The sequence below is a fragment of the Pelobates fuscus genome, chromosome 2, assembly GCF_036172605.1.
Source record: "Pelobates fuscus isolate aPelFus1 chromosome 2, aPelFus1.pri, whole genome shotgun sequence".
Lineage (NCBI taxonomy): Eukaryota > Metazoa > Chordata > Amphibia > Anura > Pelobatidae > Pelobates > Pelobates fuscus.
The window spans coordinates 124,149,932-124,165,869 of record NC_086318.1 but is presented as its reverse complement, the minus strand read 5'-3'; the positions used below and the strand labels follow the sequence as shown (position 1 = coordinate 124,165,869).

At 40.2% G+C, this 15,938-nt stretch overlaps 1 protein-coding gene across 1 annotated transcript in view; it reads left to right on the top strand.

Annotated features, from left to right (window-relative positions):
• Window positions 1-14,892, top strand: part of SLC7A14 (solute carrier family 7 member 14) — a 105,530-nt gene extending 90,638 nt beyond the window's left edge. The window contains exons 5-8 of the mRNA XM_063442660.1: window positions 2,321-2,467; window positions 3,418-3,626; window positions 3,776-4,653; window positions 13,192-14,892. Of these exons, the coding sequence (XP_063298730.1) occupies window positions 2,321-2,467; window positions 3,418-3,626; window positions 3,776-4,653; window positions 13,192-13,508 (1,551 nt within the window). The 3' untranslated portion in view covers window positions 13,509-14,892. The remainder of the gene's footprint in view (window positions 1-2,320; window positions 2,468-3,417; window positions 3,627-3,775; window positions 4,654-13,191) is intronic.
• Window positions 14,893-15,938: the final 1,046 nt, after the last annotated feature.

Sequence of the window (15,938 nt, the reverse complement as noted above, 5' to 3'; positions counted from 1 at the left end):
GGGGCCGGTCACCCGGTGAGCAGGCAGGCTGGCGGGCGCGCGAGGGAGCACTGTCTCCTGAGTGCTTGCTCTTCAGCTCCCTCGCGCGCCGCGTACTGATGCCGGAGCCGGAAGTTGACGTCATCTTCCGGCTCCGGTATCAGTGCGGTGCGCGAGGGAGCTGAAGAGGAAGCACCCAGGAGACAGTGCTCCCTCGCGCGCCCGCAGTACCGGCCAGCCGGATGACAGCAGGGCCAGCCTCGGGGGGCCCGGAGGTGGCCGGCTCCTGGGCCCCCCAGGAGAAGAGGCTGGCCCAGAGCGTACATACCGGGTCGCAGGGGCGGCCGGGCCCCCTGGTGGGCCGGGCCCGGTCGCAGCCGCGACCCCTGCGACCCCGGTATGTACGCCACTGACCTCATGATTTTCACATTTTTCTTTGGAATTTTACATTATTGTCCAAATGAAGAAGATACCAGACTGCACTTCTTAAAACATCCTAAATCAAACATTGTGCTAAAAATTATTGTAAGACGCCTGGCAGTAACAGGTTATCAGCATTTAGTAACAGGGCCGGACTGGGAAAAAAATTTGGCCCTGCATTTTTTGATCACAGCGGCCCACTGTAAAGGGGGCTGGGCCAGATAGGGTGTGTTTTGTCATCCCCAATAACAAGCACTCCCCATCTCAAAGTAAGCATGTTGGTTCAGTGCTCTTGCAGGGCAGACCATGAGGTTTGTATTTGTTCTGCACAGTGCAAGCAAATTTAATAACATGCTTGCGTTGTGTTTGCTTGAAACTTGTCTCTGGTGTCTCCATAAATGGGATACCAGGACATAATCATTGCCTTCAGGCATTTTCAGGCAAACACTGCCTTTTCAGAGAAAAGGCAGTGTTTACATTGCCCCTAAGGACACCTCCAAGTGGCCACTCCTCAGATGGCCAATGGAGGGGCTTCCTGTCTCAGTGCTGCACGGTAGCAATTCTCCACGCTCTGCATTGGCGATGCTGAATTTTCCTCATAGAGATGCATTGATTCAATGCATCTCTATGAGGAGGTGCTGATTGGCTAAAATGTGTTTGGCCCGTCCCCTTGCTGATATCAGCCAATCCAATGCTTACCCCATGGGAAAGCATTGGATTGGCTAAAAATCGGCAATTCTGGTGATGTCACCAAGGGTGCGGAGCTAGTGCCGGCGGAAATAAGGTGAGTTTTAATTGCTTTTAATGGGGCTAAGGGGGGCAAGCCACCTAAATGGTGGTTTTAACACTGTAGGGTCAGAAATACATGGTTGTGTTCCTGACCCTATAGTGTTCCTTTACCTAAAAATAGGACAATTACAAGAAAACTTACAGGAATAGGTTGAGGAGTACCCTGCTCAATCGAGCTTACAGTCTTCAGGAGGTGGGATATAAAACACATTAGGACATGAAATAGCAGTCAAATAAGGTGGGAGTGAAGCAGGGCTGGAGGAGAGAGTAGAGTGCTGCCCTTTAGGAGAGAGAAAGAGACAGGTATGTAAGGTAGAGGTTACTCTGGGAGGCCGTAAGGTTTCCTAAAGAGATGGGTTTTAGGGCACTTCTTAAATGATTGAAGACTAGGGGAGAGTCTGATGGCGGTAGGAAGACTATTCCATAGGAAGGTAGCCGCCCGCGAGAAGTCCGGGCATTTGCCCGGTGTGCCCAATGACCAGTCCGGCCTGGTTAGTAATGGTGAGATTTATCACTGAACTTTTAAACTTCCTGTTGGATCTGTGTATGGTTTTGACTGTGTAGGAAAGCAAGGCAATTCTGTTTTATTAATCAGTTTTTTTTAAAGGGACACTATAGGCATCCAGACCACTTTAGTTCATTGAAGTGGTCTGGGTACAGTGTTTCTATTGCACCAAGTGCTGCAATGCAAAACATTGCAGTTTTAGAGAAATGTTTATATTGCAGTACTAAGTCTGCCTCCAGTGGCTGTCTACCATACAGCCACTAGAGGCGCTTCTGGAATGTTACCCGACTTGACTTTTGGTCCGCTAACTGACGCTGGACGTCCTCACACTTTGCATAGGATCAGGTAAGTTACAAAAGGGTTTTTAACCCTTTAAATTATTTATTCACCACTGCGGAGGGGTGGGGAAGGGGGGGGGTGGGGGTGAGGGAAGGGAGGTAGAGGTAGCTATAGTGCCAGGAATACTGCGTTGTATTCCTGCCACTTTAGTATCCCTTTGATTGTTACAGTTCAATTGTTGTGTTTTATATACAAACTCTAGTAGTAATAGATAGCCCTAAATATGAAAATGAGTGTTATTTGTGTATAAAGTAATTTCTTACATGCCATTCATGACTGTATTCACAGGTATTGAAAGGCGCAGCGACTTGCTTTTATGCCTTTATTGGATTTGATATCATTGCAACCACAGGAGAAGAAGCAAAGAGCCCGAACACGTCGATCCCGTATGCAATCACTGCTTCCCTGATCACGTGTTTAACAGCATATGTGTCTGTAAGTATTACTCGATATACTTTCTTATAGGTAAGCCTCCAGTCACAAATCATGCATAAATAAATATATATGAAACTAAAATATGGGACAACTATTCTACATGAGAATTCATCTTTTTGAATAGCTTCTCACAGGGTCACCGCTTCACTATCAATATACACATATTTTTTATATGTTTTATCACTTTCTGTAATTAAATCTATTACCTTTCATGCATGTGTTATTTTTTTCATATCTCAGTGGGAGAAGTTGCAGACAGTATCTGAGATAAATGTATTAGAGGTTACACAGATTACACCTAAATACCTCTTGTGTTGATGGTAACATCATTCTAGTGAGTCCCATTGACTCTTTGTGTTTGGGAAGACCATAGTGCTGGTTACTGATATCACCAGACTTTGAGGACTTACATGTTGCAGTTCTCACTCCTCTCATTCACTTGGTTCATGTGACTTGATAAAGATGCCACAATGTAGTATTCAACATTATGCTGCTATTCATGCTCAGCACAATATAAAATAATTTGCTCCCACCACCCAGTAAGGTTATTCATTAGCTTGTGCAGCAGTTTCATTTATGTTATATCATCAATGAAACTGCTGGCACAACTGGACAGCATACCCCCTGCTGGGAGCGACGTGATTGGCTAAAAGATCTTTAACAGTTTCCTGATCTGAGCAATGCCTATTGCAGCAAATGTAGGGACTCTAAAAGATGTATTTATTTATATATATATATATATATTTATTTATTTATTTTAATTCTATTTTGTTGATAGTTTTACTTTATTTGAGTGCATCATCTATATATTGTATTTCAATCTGGGTCCCAACTCCAGCCCATTTAAAGGTACATCATAAACCTTCAATCAATTCCAGAATATTGGTGATCAATACATGCTCTGTCCTTACTGGAAATAGTGACCAACAATAACTTTGTTGTCTTTTTAGGTAAGCGTTATATTAACGTTGATGGTGCCATACAATATGATTGATACAGAATCCCCTCTAATGGAGATGTTTGTAGCTCATGGCTTTTACACCGCAAAGTTTATTGTAGCCATTGGATCTGTGGCAGGTCTCACTGTCAGCCTTTTTGGATCACTGTTTCCAATGCCCAGAGTAATTTACGCAATGGCTGGTGATGGCCTTTTATTCAGGTTGGTATAGCACATTTTATTACCATTATATAGTAACTTATATGCATTTATAACCTGCCTGCATACTAAATACTGTAGAATAAATGTGTTGCTCATGTAATGTAACAATGTATTCTCCAACTAATAAAGGTATCCGTTTGTGTTCATAGGTTTTTGTCCCACGTCAGTTCCTATACCGAAACTCCAGTAGTGGCTTGCATTGTCTCTGGATTCCTTGCCGCTCTCCTGTCTCTTTTGGTCAGTCTTCAGGACCTGATTGAAATGATGTCAATTGGCACTTTGTTAGCATACACTCTGGTCTCAGTTTGTGTATTATTATTGCGTTATCAGCCTGAGAGTGACATTGATGGATTTGTCAAGTTTCTCTCCGAAGAACACACCAAGAAGAAAGAAGGAATCCTTGCAGACTGTGAGAAGGAGGCATGTTCACCGATGAGTGATGGAGAAGAATTTTCAAGTCCAGCTACAAACACATGTGGTGCAAAGAATCTGCCTTCTCTTGGAGACAATGAAATGCTGATTGGTAAATCAGATAAGTCAAATTACAATGTAAACCATCCAAATTATGGAACAGTTGATATGACATCAGGAATTGAAGCTGATGGATCTGAAAACATCTATCTTATTAAGCTGAAGAAACTTATAGGTCCACGTTATTATACATTGAGGATTCGCCTTGGATTACCTGGAAAGATGGACCGCCCAACTGTTGCTACTGGTCGTACAGTCACTATTTGTGTTATGCTTCTATTTGTCTTGGTCTTCATCTTCTGCTCTTTTATTATATTTGGTGCAGACTATGTGTATGATCAAGTGTGGTGGGCAGTCTTAATAGTCGTATTGATGGTACTGCTGATCATTGCCTTGGTCTTTGTAATCCTACAACAACCAGAGAACCCCAAAAAACTGCCTTATATGGCACCATGTGTCCCATTTGTGCCTGCATTTGCCATGCTGGTAAATACATATCTCATGCTGAAATTGTCATCCATTACCTGGATCCGGTTTGCTGTCTGGTGTTTTGTTGGTAAGTTGCTGATTCATGGTAAAATTAAAAAGAGATAAATGATAATATATAGTGATGATGGAAGCTAAAATGTGGAGAAAATGAGTGTCATAGATTGTCCTGCTAGAGAACTAGGAATGAAGGCTGCAGGCAGGTTGTATTTCAGGTTCCAATGTTTGTATAGGTTCTCAGGGATTCTTATGTCAACATAATGTATCATTGGGTGACTGATGGGATTATTCACAAGTGTGTTGTTGTGAATTTTATGTAATACAAGCATAATTAAAATTTATAGAAAAAAATAGCCAAATTGGAAAAATGATGAAACAGGGTTGATGTTCCAGGAGGGATAAGCCAAATGGCAAATGATTTAGGTAAACTAGAAAAATGGTCAGAGTTGTGGCAACTGACATTTAATGTGGATAAGTGCAAGATAATGCATCTTGGACATAAAACCCCAAGGGCAGAGTACAGAATATTTGATACAGTCCTAACCGCAACATCGGAGGAAAGGGATTTAGGGGTGATTATTTATGATGACTTAAAGGTAGGCAGACAATGTAATAGAGCTGCTGGAAATGCGAGCATGAATAGCAGCTTGGCTGTATAGGGAGAGGTATTAGTAGTAGAAAGAGGGAAGTGTTCATGCCATTGTACAGAACACTAGTGAGACCTCATTTGGAGTATTGTACGCAGTATTGGAGACCATATCTCCAGAATGATATTGATACTTTAGAGAGAGTTCAGAGAAGGGCTACTAAACTGGTTCACGGATTGCAGGATAAAACTTACAAGGAAAGGTTAAAGGATCTTAACATGTATAGCTTGGAGGAAAGACAAGACAGGGGGGATATGAGAGAAACATTTAAATACATAAAGGGAATCAACACAGTAAAGGAAGAGACTATATTACATATCTCATGCTGAAATTGTCATCCATTACCTGGATCCGGTTTGCTGTCTGGTGTTTTGTTGGTAAGTTGCTGATTCATGGTAAAATTAAAAAGAGATAAATGATAATATATAGTGATGATGGAAGCTAAAATGTGGAGAAAATGAGTGTCATAGATTGTCCTGCTAGAGAACTAGGAATGAAGGCTGCAGGCAGGTTGTATTTCAGGTTCCAATGTTTGTATAGGTTCTCAGGGATTCTTATGTCAACATCATGTATCATTGGGTGACTGATGGGATTATTCACAAGTGTGTTATTGTGAATTTTATGTAATACAAGCATAATTAAAATTTATAGAAAAAAATAGCCAAATTGGAAAAATTATGAAATAGGGTTGATGTTCCAGGAGGGATAAGCCAAATGGCAAATGAGTTAGGTAAACTAGAAAAATGGTCAGAGTTGTGGCAACTGACATTTAATGTAGATAAGTGCAAGATAATGCATCTTGGATGTAAAAACCCAAGGGCAGAGTACAGAATATTTGATAGAGTCCTAACCACAACATCTGAGGAAAGGGATTTAGGGGTGATTATTTCTGATGACTTAAAGGTAGGCAGACAATGTAATAGAGCTGCTGGAAATGCTAGCAGAATGCTTGGCTGTATAGGGAGAGGTATTAGTAGTAGAAAGAGGGGAGTGCTCATGCCATTGTACAGAACACTGGTGAGACCTCACTTGGAGTATTGTACGCAGTATTGGAGACCATATCTTCAGAAGGATATTGATACGTTAGAGAGAGTTCAGAGAAGGGCTACTAAACTGGTTCACGGATTGCAGGATAAAACTTACAAGGAAAGGTTAAAGGTTAACATGTATAGCTTGGAGGAAAGACAAGACAGGGGGGATATGAGAGAAACATTTAAATACATAAAGGGAATCAACACAGTAAAGGAAGAGACTACATTTAAAAGAAGAAAAATTACCACAACAAGAGGACATAGTCTTAAATTAGAGGAGCAAAGGTTTAAAAATAATACTCGGCGGTATTACTTTACTGAGAGGGTAGTGGACGCATGTAATAGCCTGAAGTGGTAGAGGTTAACACAGTATAGGAGTTTAAGCATGTGTCGGATAGGCATAAGGCTATCCGAACTATAAGATAAGGCCAGGGACTGATGAAAGTATTTTTAAAAAAAGATGGTCCGAATGGTTCTTATCTGCCGTCACATTCTATGTTTCTAACAATTTTTTTAAATTTAATTTGAATTTACTTGTATTCTTAAAAGTTACGCTTTGAGTAGACCCTGTATGAGTATACAGGGAACTGAACTGCAGAATATACAAGGAATTGTATCTAAATCTTTACATATTTTAGTTAGTGGGTCAATCCATCTCAAGTGGTCAAATAAATGTAAAGTTGGTTGCATGACAATTTTTAAATTTTCACATTTTTTTTGTCATTCTTTCTTTTTTCGAGACATGAGATGCAATACAATACATAAGTATATGAGAGAGGAGTTAGAGCAGGTACACGTTCAGCCAAAACTTTTGTTATGTTACATTCTCCTGGATCAACTGTCTAGTTTTTTTAGTTAGGTAATAAAGAAAACAGGCTACACTATCTTATCTGGGTATAAAACAGCTGTATGATAGAGTATCAATGAACTGCTAGACAAGAGGCATACATTTAAGAAGATTATAGAGGGTGAACAATGTTAGACGGTAAAATGAGACGATAAAAGGAAAAAAACACTGGGTTTAGACTACAATAACTGTGGAGTGTCATGCCATGTGCATGTTAAAACAAATCAAAGCCTAACTAAAAGGCATTGCAATGCTGGACAATCAGAGGCACAAATTTGCAGAACTAACAGCTAGCAAAAGGGAAACCCCTGGATAGGTGAGGTAAACAGCCCAGGGCAATGAAATCTTGCTTAACCAATTCCCTGGTTTGGGTGACTGAAAGAAAGTGCAGGAATGTCAGCAGGGTATGCAGCAAGACAGGAGTGAGTCGGATTGCCCCTCCAGCTCCAGGCTTGGATGAAGTCCTCCCTGAAATGGGAGGACTTGGGGGCTCTCAAAGTCCAAGTCCTCCCGTTTCAGGGATTTGCAAGAGACTTTGGTGGTCAGTCACCTTCTGCGGCGAGCAGTCTTCTTCCTGTGTGGACGATGCGGCGGGGTCTCTCCCCTAGCTGCCCTCCGCCCAAATGGGCTGATGCAGAGTGGTACTTGTGGCTGTGTACAGGCAATACCTGAGGGTGCCCCACTCATCCTCCGGCCTCCCGCCCCCTGACTCTTCACTTGTTGTTGAGAGGATGCAGGCCCAATGCGAGCCTCAATGGCCACCCAGAAGCGGTTGAATATTTCTTCCAGCCTCCTTAATGAGTGCTACAGAGCCATGCGGGAGTCTCTTGCCCAGGAGTTGAGAATGTGGTCGCCATTTTAGGATGTCCCAGCTAGTGCAGTAGCTGTCGTCTGGTGTCTGCATGAGTAAGTGGTGGAGCCAGTGGGGACAAGGACAACCCCCACCGGTCTAGGGGGGAGGGATAGTTGGGGCCTGCGAGGTAAGTCTGTTAGGTAATCCGATGCTGCTCAGGATGTGAGAGCAGCTGCCTCTCTTGCCCGATAAGACGGCTAGGCCTCACTGTTTTTCCGCCAAAGACAAAGTCAGGCTTGTAGTGGAACCTCTCGAGTGCACCCGGTTCTGGCAGTAGGTAAGCCTTAGATTATCCAAAGTGTGGGAGCAAACATGCGTTAGGATGCAAATTAGCAGATTTGAGTAGAGAGCTCTCACATAGTGTGTCTGGAAGCCATGCGGTGCAAACCCTGCCCCCACATTTTTAAATTTTTTAAGTAATTACCACTATGCATTAATATTGAAAAAAACACCAGTTTTTTTTATTTGCATTATGTTTGGTTTAACCACGGCAGGCTTCCCCAAACTCCGGCCCTCCAGATGTTGCTGAACTACAACTCCTATGATTTTATGAATGAAATAGATAGGTTGAGAATCATGGAAGTTGTAGTTCAGCAACATCTGGAGGGCCGGAGTTTGGGGATGCCTGAACAACGGTGTCCATGTTTGTGTCATGGCACTAGAGATGCCCCGAACAGTTCGCCGGGAACTCTGGCCAGAGGACTATTTAACTCTGGCCAGAGGACTATATTGGGCTTAATCTACTGTACTTTATTTTGAGATAAAATAAGATATAACAAGAGAAAAATTTATTTGTCTGGACCTATAAATTATATCTTAAAGGGACAAGCTAAGGAACACTGATGAACATTATAGATTGAACGTTATTGATTCATCCTAAAAGTGTATCTCAGCATTATATTAGGATTCAAGTACCAAGTCTAAAGAACACAAATGTGCAACATGTTGATATATACATGCATCTTGTAATGTGCTATAGATATGACATATAACCAAAATGTATTGTGTGCCATGTAGAGATGTCCCGAACAGTCCGCCGGCGAACATAGCTTGTTCGCGGTCGCCGCGGCGGGCGAACATATGCGATGTTCGGTCTGCCCCCTATTCGTCATGGAGGTGGGATGGTCTGGGAGGGAGGGGCTGCTGCTGATTGGATGGAATGTGTCTGCTGACTGTGAGGTACAGGGTCAAAGTTTACTCAATGATGACGAACAGGGGGCGGACCGAACATCGCATATGTTCGCCCGCCGCGGCGACCGCGAACAAGCTATGTTCGCCGGCGAACTGTTCGGGACATCTCTACATGGCACACAATACATTTTGGTTATATGTCATATCTATAGCACATTACAAGATGCATGTATATATCAACATGTTGCACATTTGTGTTCTTTAGACTTGGTACTTGAATCCTAATATAATGCTGAGATACACTTTTAGGATGAATCAATAACGTTCAATCTATAATGTTCATCAGTGTTCCTTAGCTTGTCCCTTTAAGATATAATTTATAGGTCCAGACAAATAATTTTTTCTCTTGTTATATCTTATTTTATCTCAAAATAAAGTACAGTAGATGAAGCCCAATATAGTCCTCTGGCCAGAGTTAAATTACCTGTGCTGTAGAAAATATAAGCACTGGGATTACCTGCTCACTCCTGCAGATTTAGAATCTCAAGCTCATATATCATTGACTAGTTGACATTTAAATCATTGCTAAGCCATAAAAGCTCTACCAGTTCAATATAATGATATCTGGATAATTAGATATTCATGATAATATATTCTGACAGCTCACATGACTGCAGCCTTTTTGATTTTAGCTAATATGACTTCTGGATGTCAAGACAATGACCAGAACTCTGTATAAAAAAGGACAGATATATTATATAAAAAAACAGATATATTTGGGTTATGTGTGATATATCTTCATTAAATGTTATACTAATGGTGCTAGGCATTGTTGGGTGCTAAAATAACAATGGAAACAATAGATAGAATGGTAAAAAAAAACAAAAAAAACAACATACATTCTACTGTGTCAAATTATAGAAGCCAAAATACCTGACTTCACAAAATAGAAACAGCCACCTCTACTCATATATAGCATACGGACATTGGTACTTGCTTTAACTACTCCCTACCTGGGGTCAATTCATTAAACCAGCAATAATGAGGAATTGGCAAGTTAACTGGCCAAACTAGGTCAAAAAAGTCTGAGAAGAAGAATGTTCTCTTTCAGCTGTAAGGGCAAAAATATGGGCAATCTCCTTGTCAGTTCTCCACATTTCCCAATTTAGGGAATACACCATACTAGGTATCTCATTAAGATTTTGTACAATTTGTGATGGTTGTAAAAGGTTAAAGGTACACCAAATGCTCCTCTTTCATCTGGGTCCCTTGATTTCCGAGTCACAGGTGTGGAGATTAATTAAAAATTGAATTATTTTCTTCAGGCAATTATTTAAGCCTTTGACTTGCAGGTTTGAAGAATGATCTATGCATACATAATATAACATCAAAGTATTGAGCACATAAAATAGCAATTAACACATTCTCCTGATTTATTTTTTTAATATACTCGTAATATGTCCTAGATAAATGGTCAGAGGACTCATCACTCATCAAATGTGGACAGCCAGATGATGTAGTTACTTTTTTAATTGGGCTGATGTGGGACAGAGCTGCATGACCGGGATCTACTGAAACCTTGTTAAATTTTCATGAGCAGAGCCTTTCGCTCACATACCATCTGTCTGTGTGAGTCCTGCGGCTTCTATCCATATCAAGAGATTCCTCTAACACTTCTCATGCATTTTTAATATGTTAAGCTGTCAGTGATAAGAGAATTTAACATCACAAACAGAATAAAACCCTCCTGGTGTGTACAAATATCATGGTAACACTTTGTAATCAACAAACAAACATAAGCTCGTCAAAACACCTAAATCCACATATTATATAGAAAGAAAAAACAATGAGAAAAGGTAGAACTCAGTAATCTAATTGGCCTGAGAACAGGCACCGTTCCGTTCCTGGCAGTCTTCCAAAAGTTCATTCATTTGCAAAGCGTAGTAACACAATACAGAAGACATATGACAAGATCTAATAGCAGACCAGAGTACCAAGTGTTCATCGTGATGGTGGCATGTCTAGGTCAAGTACTCTGATCCTCATGGGTCAATTAAAAAAAAATTCCTTTCTCGATTTGCGCAAAGTAAAAAAAAAAAAAAATTGTGGTAAAACTTGTCATGGACTGCTTTATCTCAGCATGCCAGTAGGCTGTTGTGTCACTGGATTTGACTCATATCACATCAACAGAAAATATAACAGGTCTCAGCAAATAGATTAATGTAGGTGCATTAGCTCCAGATCTGCTTTGCTCCTTGTCTTTATATTACACCCCTAGATAACAGAAGTCTTGAGTAGGATCAGACAACATCAGTCAGGGGCGCCACTGATTGACCACTCTAAATCAATCACTGCTTTCCCTGCCCTATGCTGCTCAAGCCTTCTGCTATCTAAGATTTCAGCGAGTGGAAAGACATGGGGCAGAGCGATCCAGACCTGGAACACAGACCTTGGGGTTAAAGCATTCGTGAATGGTTTAACCGCCAAAGGTGAGCCAGCGCAAAGGGACCTCCTGACACCGTAACAACTTAATTTTGATGAGCCTGCTATGGTGCCCAAACTAGCCCTTTAACAGTTTGAAAATTCCGAAATCGTTTTTCATTTTTTGACGTGGAAGTTAATTAAACAAACAACAAACATTTGTTGGTTACATAAATATTCATCCTTGTTGCTAGGAAACACTTTAACACTGCTTAACCAGCATTAGTTTATATATATATATATATATATATATATATATATATATATATCCATCCCACACTTTGCACTATATCCATTTAACCAATATAGAAATCTTGATATAATCCATATTAACTACAGGTTGTAACATTGCGAGTATGGAAATATCCAAGGGGAATGGATACGTATACAAGGTAGAGTAATGTTGGGATAAAACAATAATTGTGTGCTCTTCTTTAATGCCTAGTACATTATAATTATTTTAAAGTAGAGAATTGTATTATTTATTTATTGTAAATACTGGTTATCACACTAAATCATTTGCAGATGATGGCATTTTTTTTGTTTTCTCATCTGTATGTAATGTGCTACACTGTTTTTTTCTTATCTTCCAACAAGCGTTTGGGGTGGGAGGTGACCAATTCAATAAAGTCAGAATGACCCTGAACCAAAGGGGGCAAAACCATACGGCTGCATACAGGGCCATTCGGACAGCAAAATCCGTACATTATTGATGGAATTCATCAATGTCCGGATTCTGTAACTCAGGATCTGAATGGGCCTAAATTTGGTCCAGATTTCAGCTGCACCGGATGCTGGCAGACTGCTGATATCCAAAACCGAACTAATTAAATCCCAGTTTGGAGGATTCAACTCTGGACCCTGATCTAAAAAAACATCTGAACAGTTTGCTCGCTGGCAGTTAAAAACCCTCATGGTTAATTATATGGTGGCTGGCCAACGCTTGCTAGCTAGCCACATTAAAGAAGTAAAAAAAAAAAAAAATGTTTTAAAATCATGTGGGAGTGGGGGGGAGGGGGAGGATAAAAAATAAAACTATGTTAGTACAATGGTGATTGTAAACCTCCATATCCTGCAGCAGGTGAGGGTATGTCTGTTAAATGTTTAAAATAAGTGGGGATGGGGCCTGTAAAATAATACCCATTGGCTCCAGATGGGGATACTAATGGTGGGGGACCTAATATTCAAGATAAAGGATGGGAAAAAAAATTCCCTACCCTGTCCCCCATATATGGACTTCAGATAGGGGATAGGGGACTCACACAGCCTTTCTACACACTAACTAAAAATGAGTCTAAATTTTTAGGTTCCCTTATTGCAAATAATTTTTATTTGTAATTTCTTGAGCAGTGAGACTGCAGGGGCATGATCTATACGTCAAAACTTCTTAATGTAGCTAAAGTTGTTTTGGTGCTAAGTTTGTCCTTTCAAGGTAGAGGCCCTGTCCAGATGTGGACTAAAAGGTGTGAGTATAAATTGCGTTAATACTTCTGGGAAAATGAATACATTTCTCTTACTTTTTTCAGGCTTTTTCCCCCCCAGAATAAACTCATTCGATCTCAAATAATTCTTTCTGGTAAAACATTTTCTAATTTTTGTTTTGCTATTTGTTTTCTAGGTTTGCTTATCTATTTTGGTTATGGTATGTGGAACAGTACCTTAGAGATCAGCGCACGGGAGGAGGTGTTACACCAGAGTACATATCAGCGCTACGATGTGGATGACACCTTCTCAGTAGACGATGGGTTCTCCTATGCTCCTGAAGAAGAAGCATATCAGGACTGGGAAGCCGGAGGCACGAAAGGCTACTATCAGCATTCAGCAGAGACACATGACAGCAACCGGACAAATAGTAGATCCAAAAGCAAAGGGAAGCACAAACAGGACCCTGGTGCACTGATTGCCAACGACGAGCTAGACTACCCTGAAGAATAAAGGCAAATCTTTTGTGTTTGTGAACCACTGTAACGTTGGCCCAAGATATGACAGCTTCTGGGGCTCTGTGTAGGGATTTCTTTCTGTCTCTCACAGTTTACTGCTTATTACGTTGCAAGAAAGTGTTTAAACAGATTTCTGATCATTTCTCCATTTTCATACATTTTTGGATTGAATTATGTATCCTTTCAAGTCATTGAATGTTAATTTAAATTGTTCCAGTTTAAGCCGACACTGTTTTTCCTTGTTTACTATAAAATCTTATGTAGAACGTTGAGTTCTACTAGAAGCAGCCTGGGTACAACATTCTATAGGTGACAAGTTATATGTAATAGAGCTCATATACACGGACAGAAAAAGGGGAAGCCTAGGGATAGCAGGAAGATTTTGATGGTTTATGGAGGAAGGAAGAGGGTACATAGGACATTTTTATTAAACAATAGCAAGGGAGAGAAGATAAACTAAGGAAGTGCTATATGTGTTGATGTTGAAAATGAAATGTTCTTCAAAACGAAAAGGCATTGCACTGTATAGAAAGAGTTAAGCTGTATTAGCCAGGGGTAGAGTACAATTTCTGGGCAAGGAGTGTGAGTTTGCCCAGAAGGGAGACATGTCTGGGAGAGGAACTTTTTATTTCTTTTTAAAAACATGAAAGGAAATTAGTATATTAGCAAGAATTTCAGAGGAACATTTTTTAAAATAATGAAATGAGCGTTGTTTAATAACATGGAAAAGGAACTGTTGAGTTGCATGAGAGAGAAGACATGTTTGAAGACGAGACATACCCCATGGACCTCAGAACACTGGGGAGGACTGCTGGACACAGATAATGGGCAGAAGATATTAACATGCTATACACTATAGCAGGCATAGGCAAGCTTTAGCACTCCAGATGTTTTGGACTACACCTCCCATGATGCTTTACCAGCATTATGAGTGTAAGAGAATTAGTCCACAACATCTGGAGTGCCGAAGGTTGCCTATGCCTGCACTAAAGTGAGAATTAAAAGTGAGTTAAAATTTAAGGCCATATTAGCCAAACTGAAAACATAGTTCCCCTTAAACGTTTTTTCAGTTCAGCAATTTTTACCTTAAATTTGAAATTCACCTTGAGGTCACTTTGAATTCTCACTTTAGTAAATACCACTGTCAGTAGTGTTAAGGGTCTACCACCAGGACCGTCACAATATGAATTACTTCTTGCTGTGTCCTCTTTCTCAGTAGGGTCGAAAAAACAAAATTATGGGTTTTGGAGGAGTTTTGGGAGCAGCATGTTCTTTGTGATCTTTAGAAATTCCCAATTAGAATAGTTTGGGTGTGTACAGTATGTGCATAATTAAATATATATACAACAGTAGCCTGAGATGCTTCCAGATAATATATTATCTCTTTATATATTAATATTTTAACATTCTGTCATTGCATTATTACCATCCCAACTCTGCCTTGCGTAGAAATTGGAGTTTTGGAATGGGTTAGCATATAATGATGTAGGTTTTAAAACACTGTGTGCCAAAAGGTCTACAGATAAAATATGTTATCAACCTCTGAGATATCAATTTATAAGCCTATAATAAACAAGATACACCCCATGCAAATAGTTTAGATGGCTGTTTTAGGCTCTGCTTCGTATGTGGGTGAAAAATCTGTATCCGTTCAGCTGCTGTTAGAGTACAGTTCTCATCATTGGCTTACAGCAGGGATAGGCAACTTTCGGCACTCCAAATGTTGTGGACTACATCCCCCATAATGCTCTTACACCCATAATGCTGGCAAAGCATCATGGGAGGTGTAGTCCAAAACATTTGGAGTGTCGAAGGTTGCCTATGCCTGGCTTAGAGCAACAGCTGGGGTTGAAGATGCTGACTATAATAATATATTATTATATATAATGCGCCAACCTGCTCTGTGGTGCTGGTCAATGGAGCAGAAATTTAAGGGTCAGAAACATTGAAAAGATAAATAAAATATTAAAGATCTGCGAATACAGACATCAGAAGATGTGCTGCAAATATATTTCCAAACATGATATAGTTCACAGGGATTACATGGTCAGGATTATTTAATAAAGTGACAATTGTCAGGAATTCAAATTGAATTTAAAATTTAAGGTAAAATTATCCAAACTCTAAGCATAGCTGTCTAGAAGAATTGTTCTAGTTTATATATAGGCCTTAAAGAAACACTATAGTGTCAGGAATAAGCAAAAAGCCTGCAGGGACACGCTATAGACACCCGAACCACTACTATAAGATGTAGTGGTTATGGTGACTATAGTGTCCCTTTAAATTTAAAATTCACTATGAATTCACAACAATTCTTACTTTAGCAAATAACCCTGTTTGGTTTGATTTATGCAGAATAATCAGATGCTGACTAAAATTTGCCTGGTGTTATAAAATAAATTCCAGGACAGGAAAGATCTTGAAA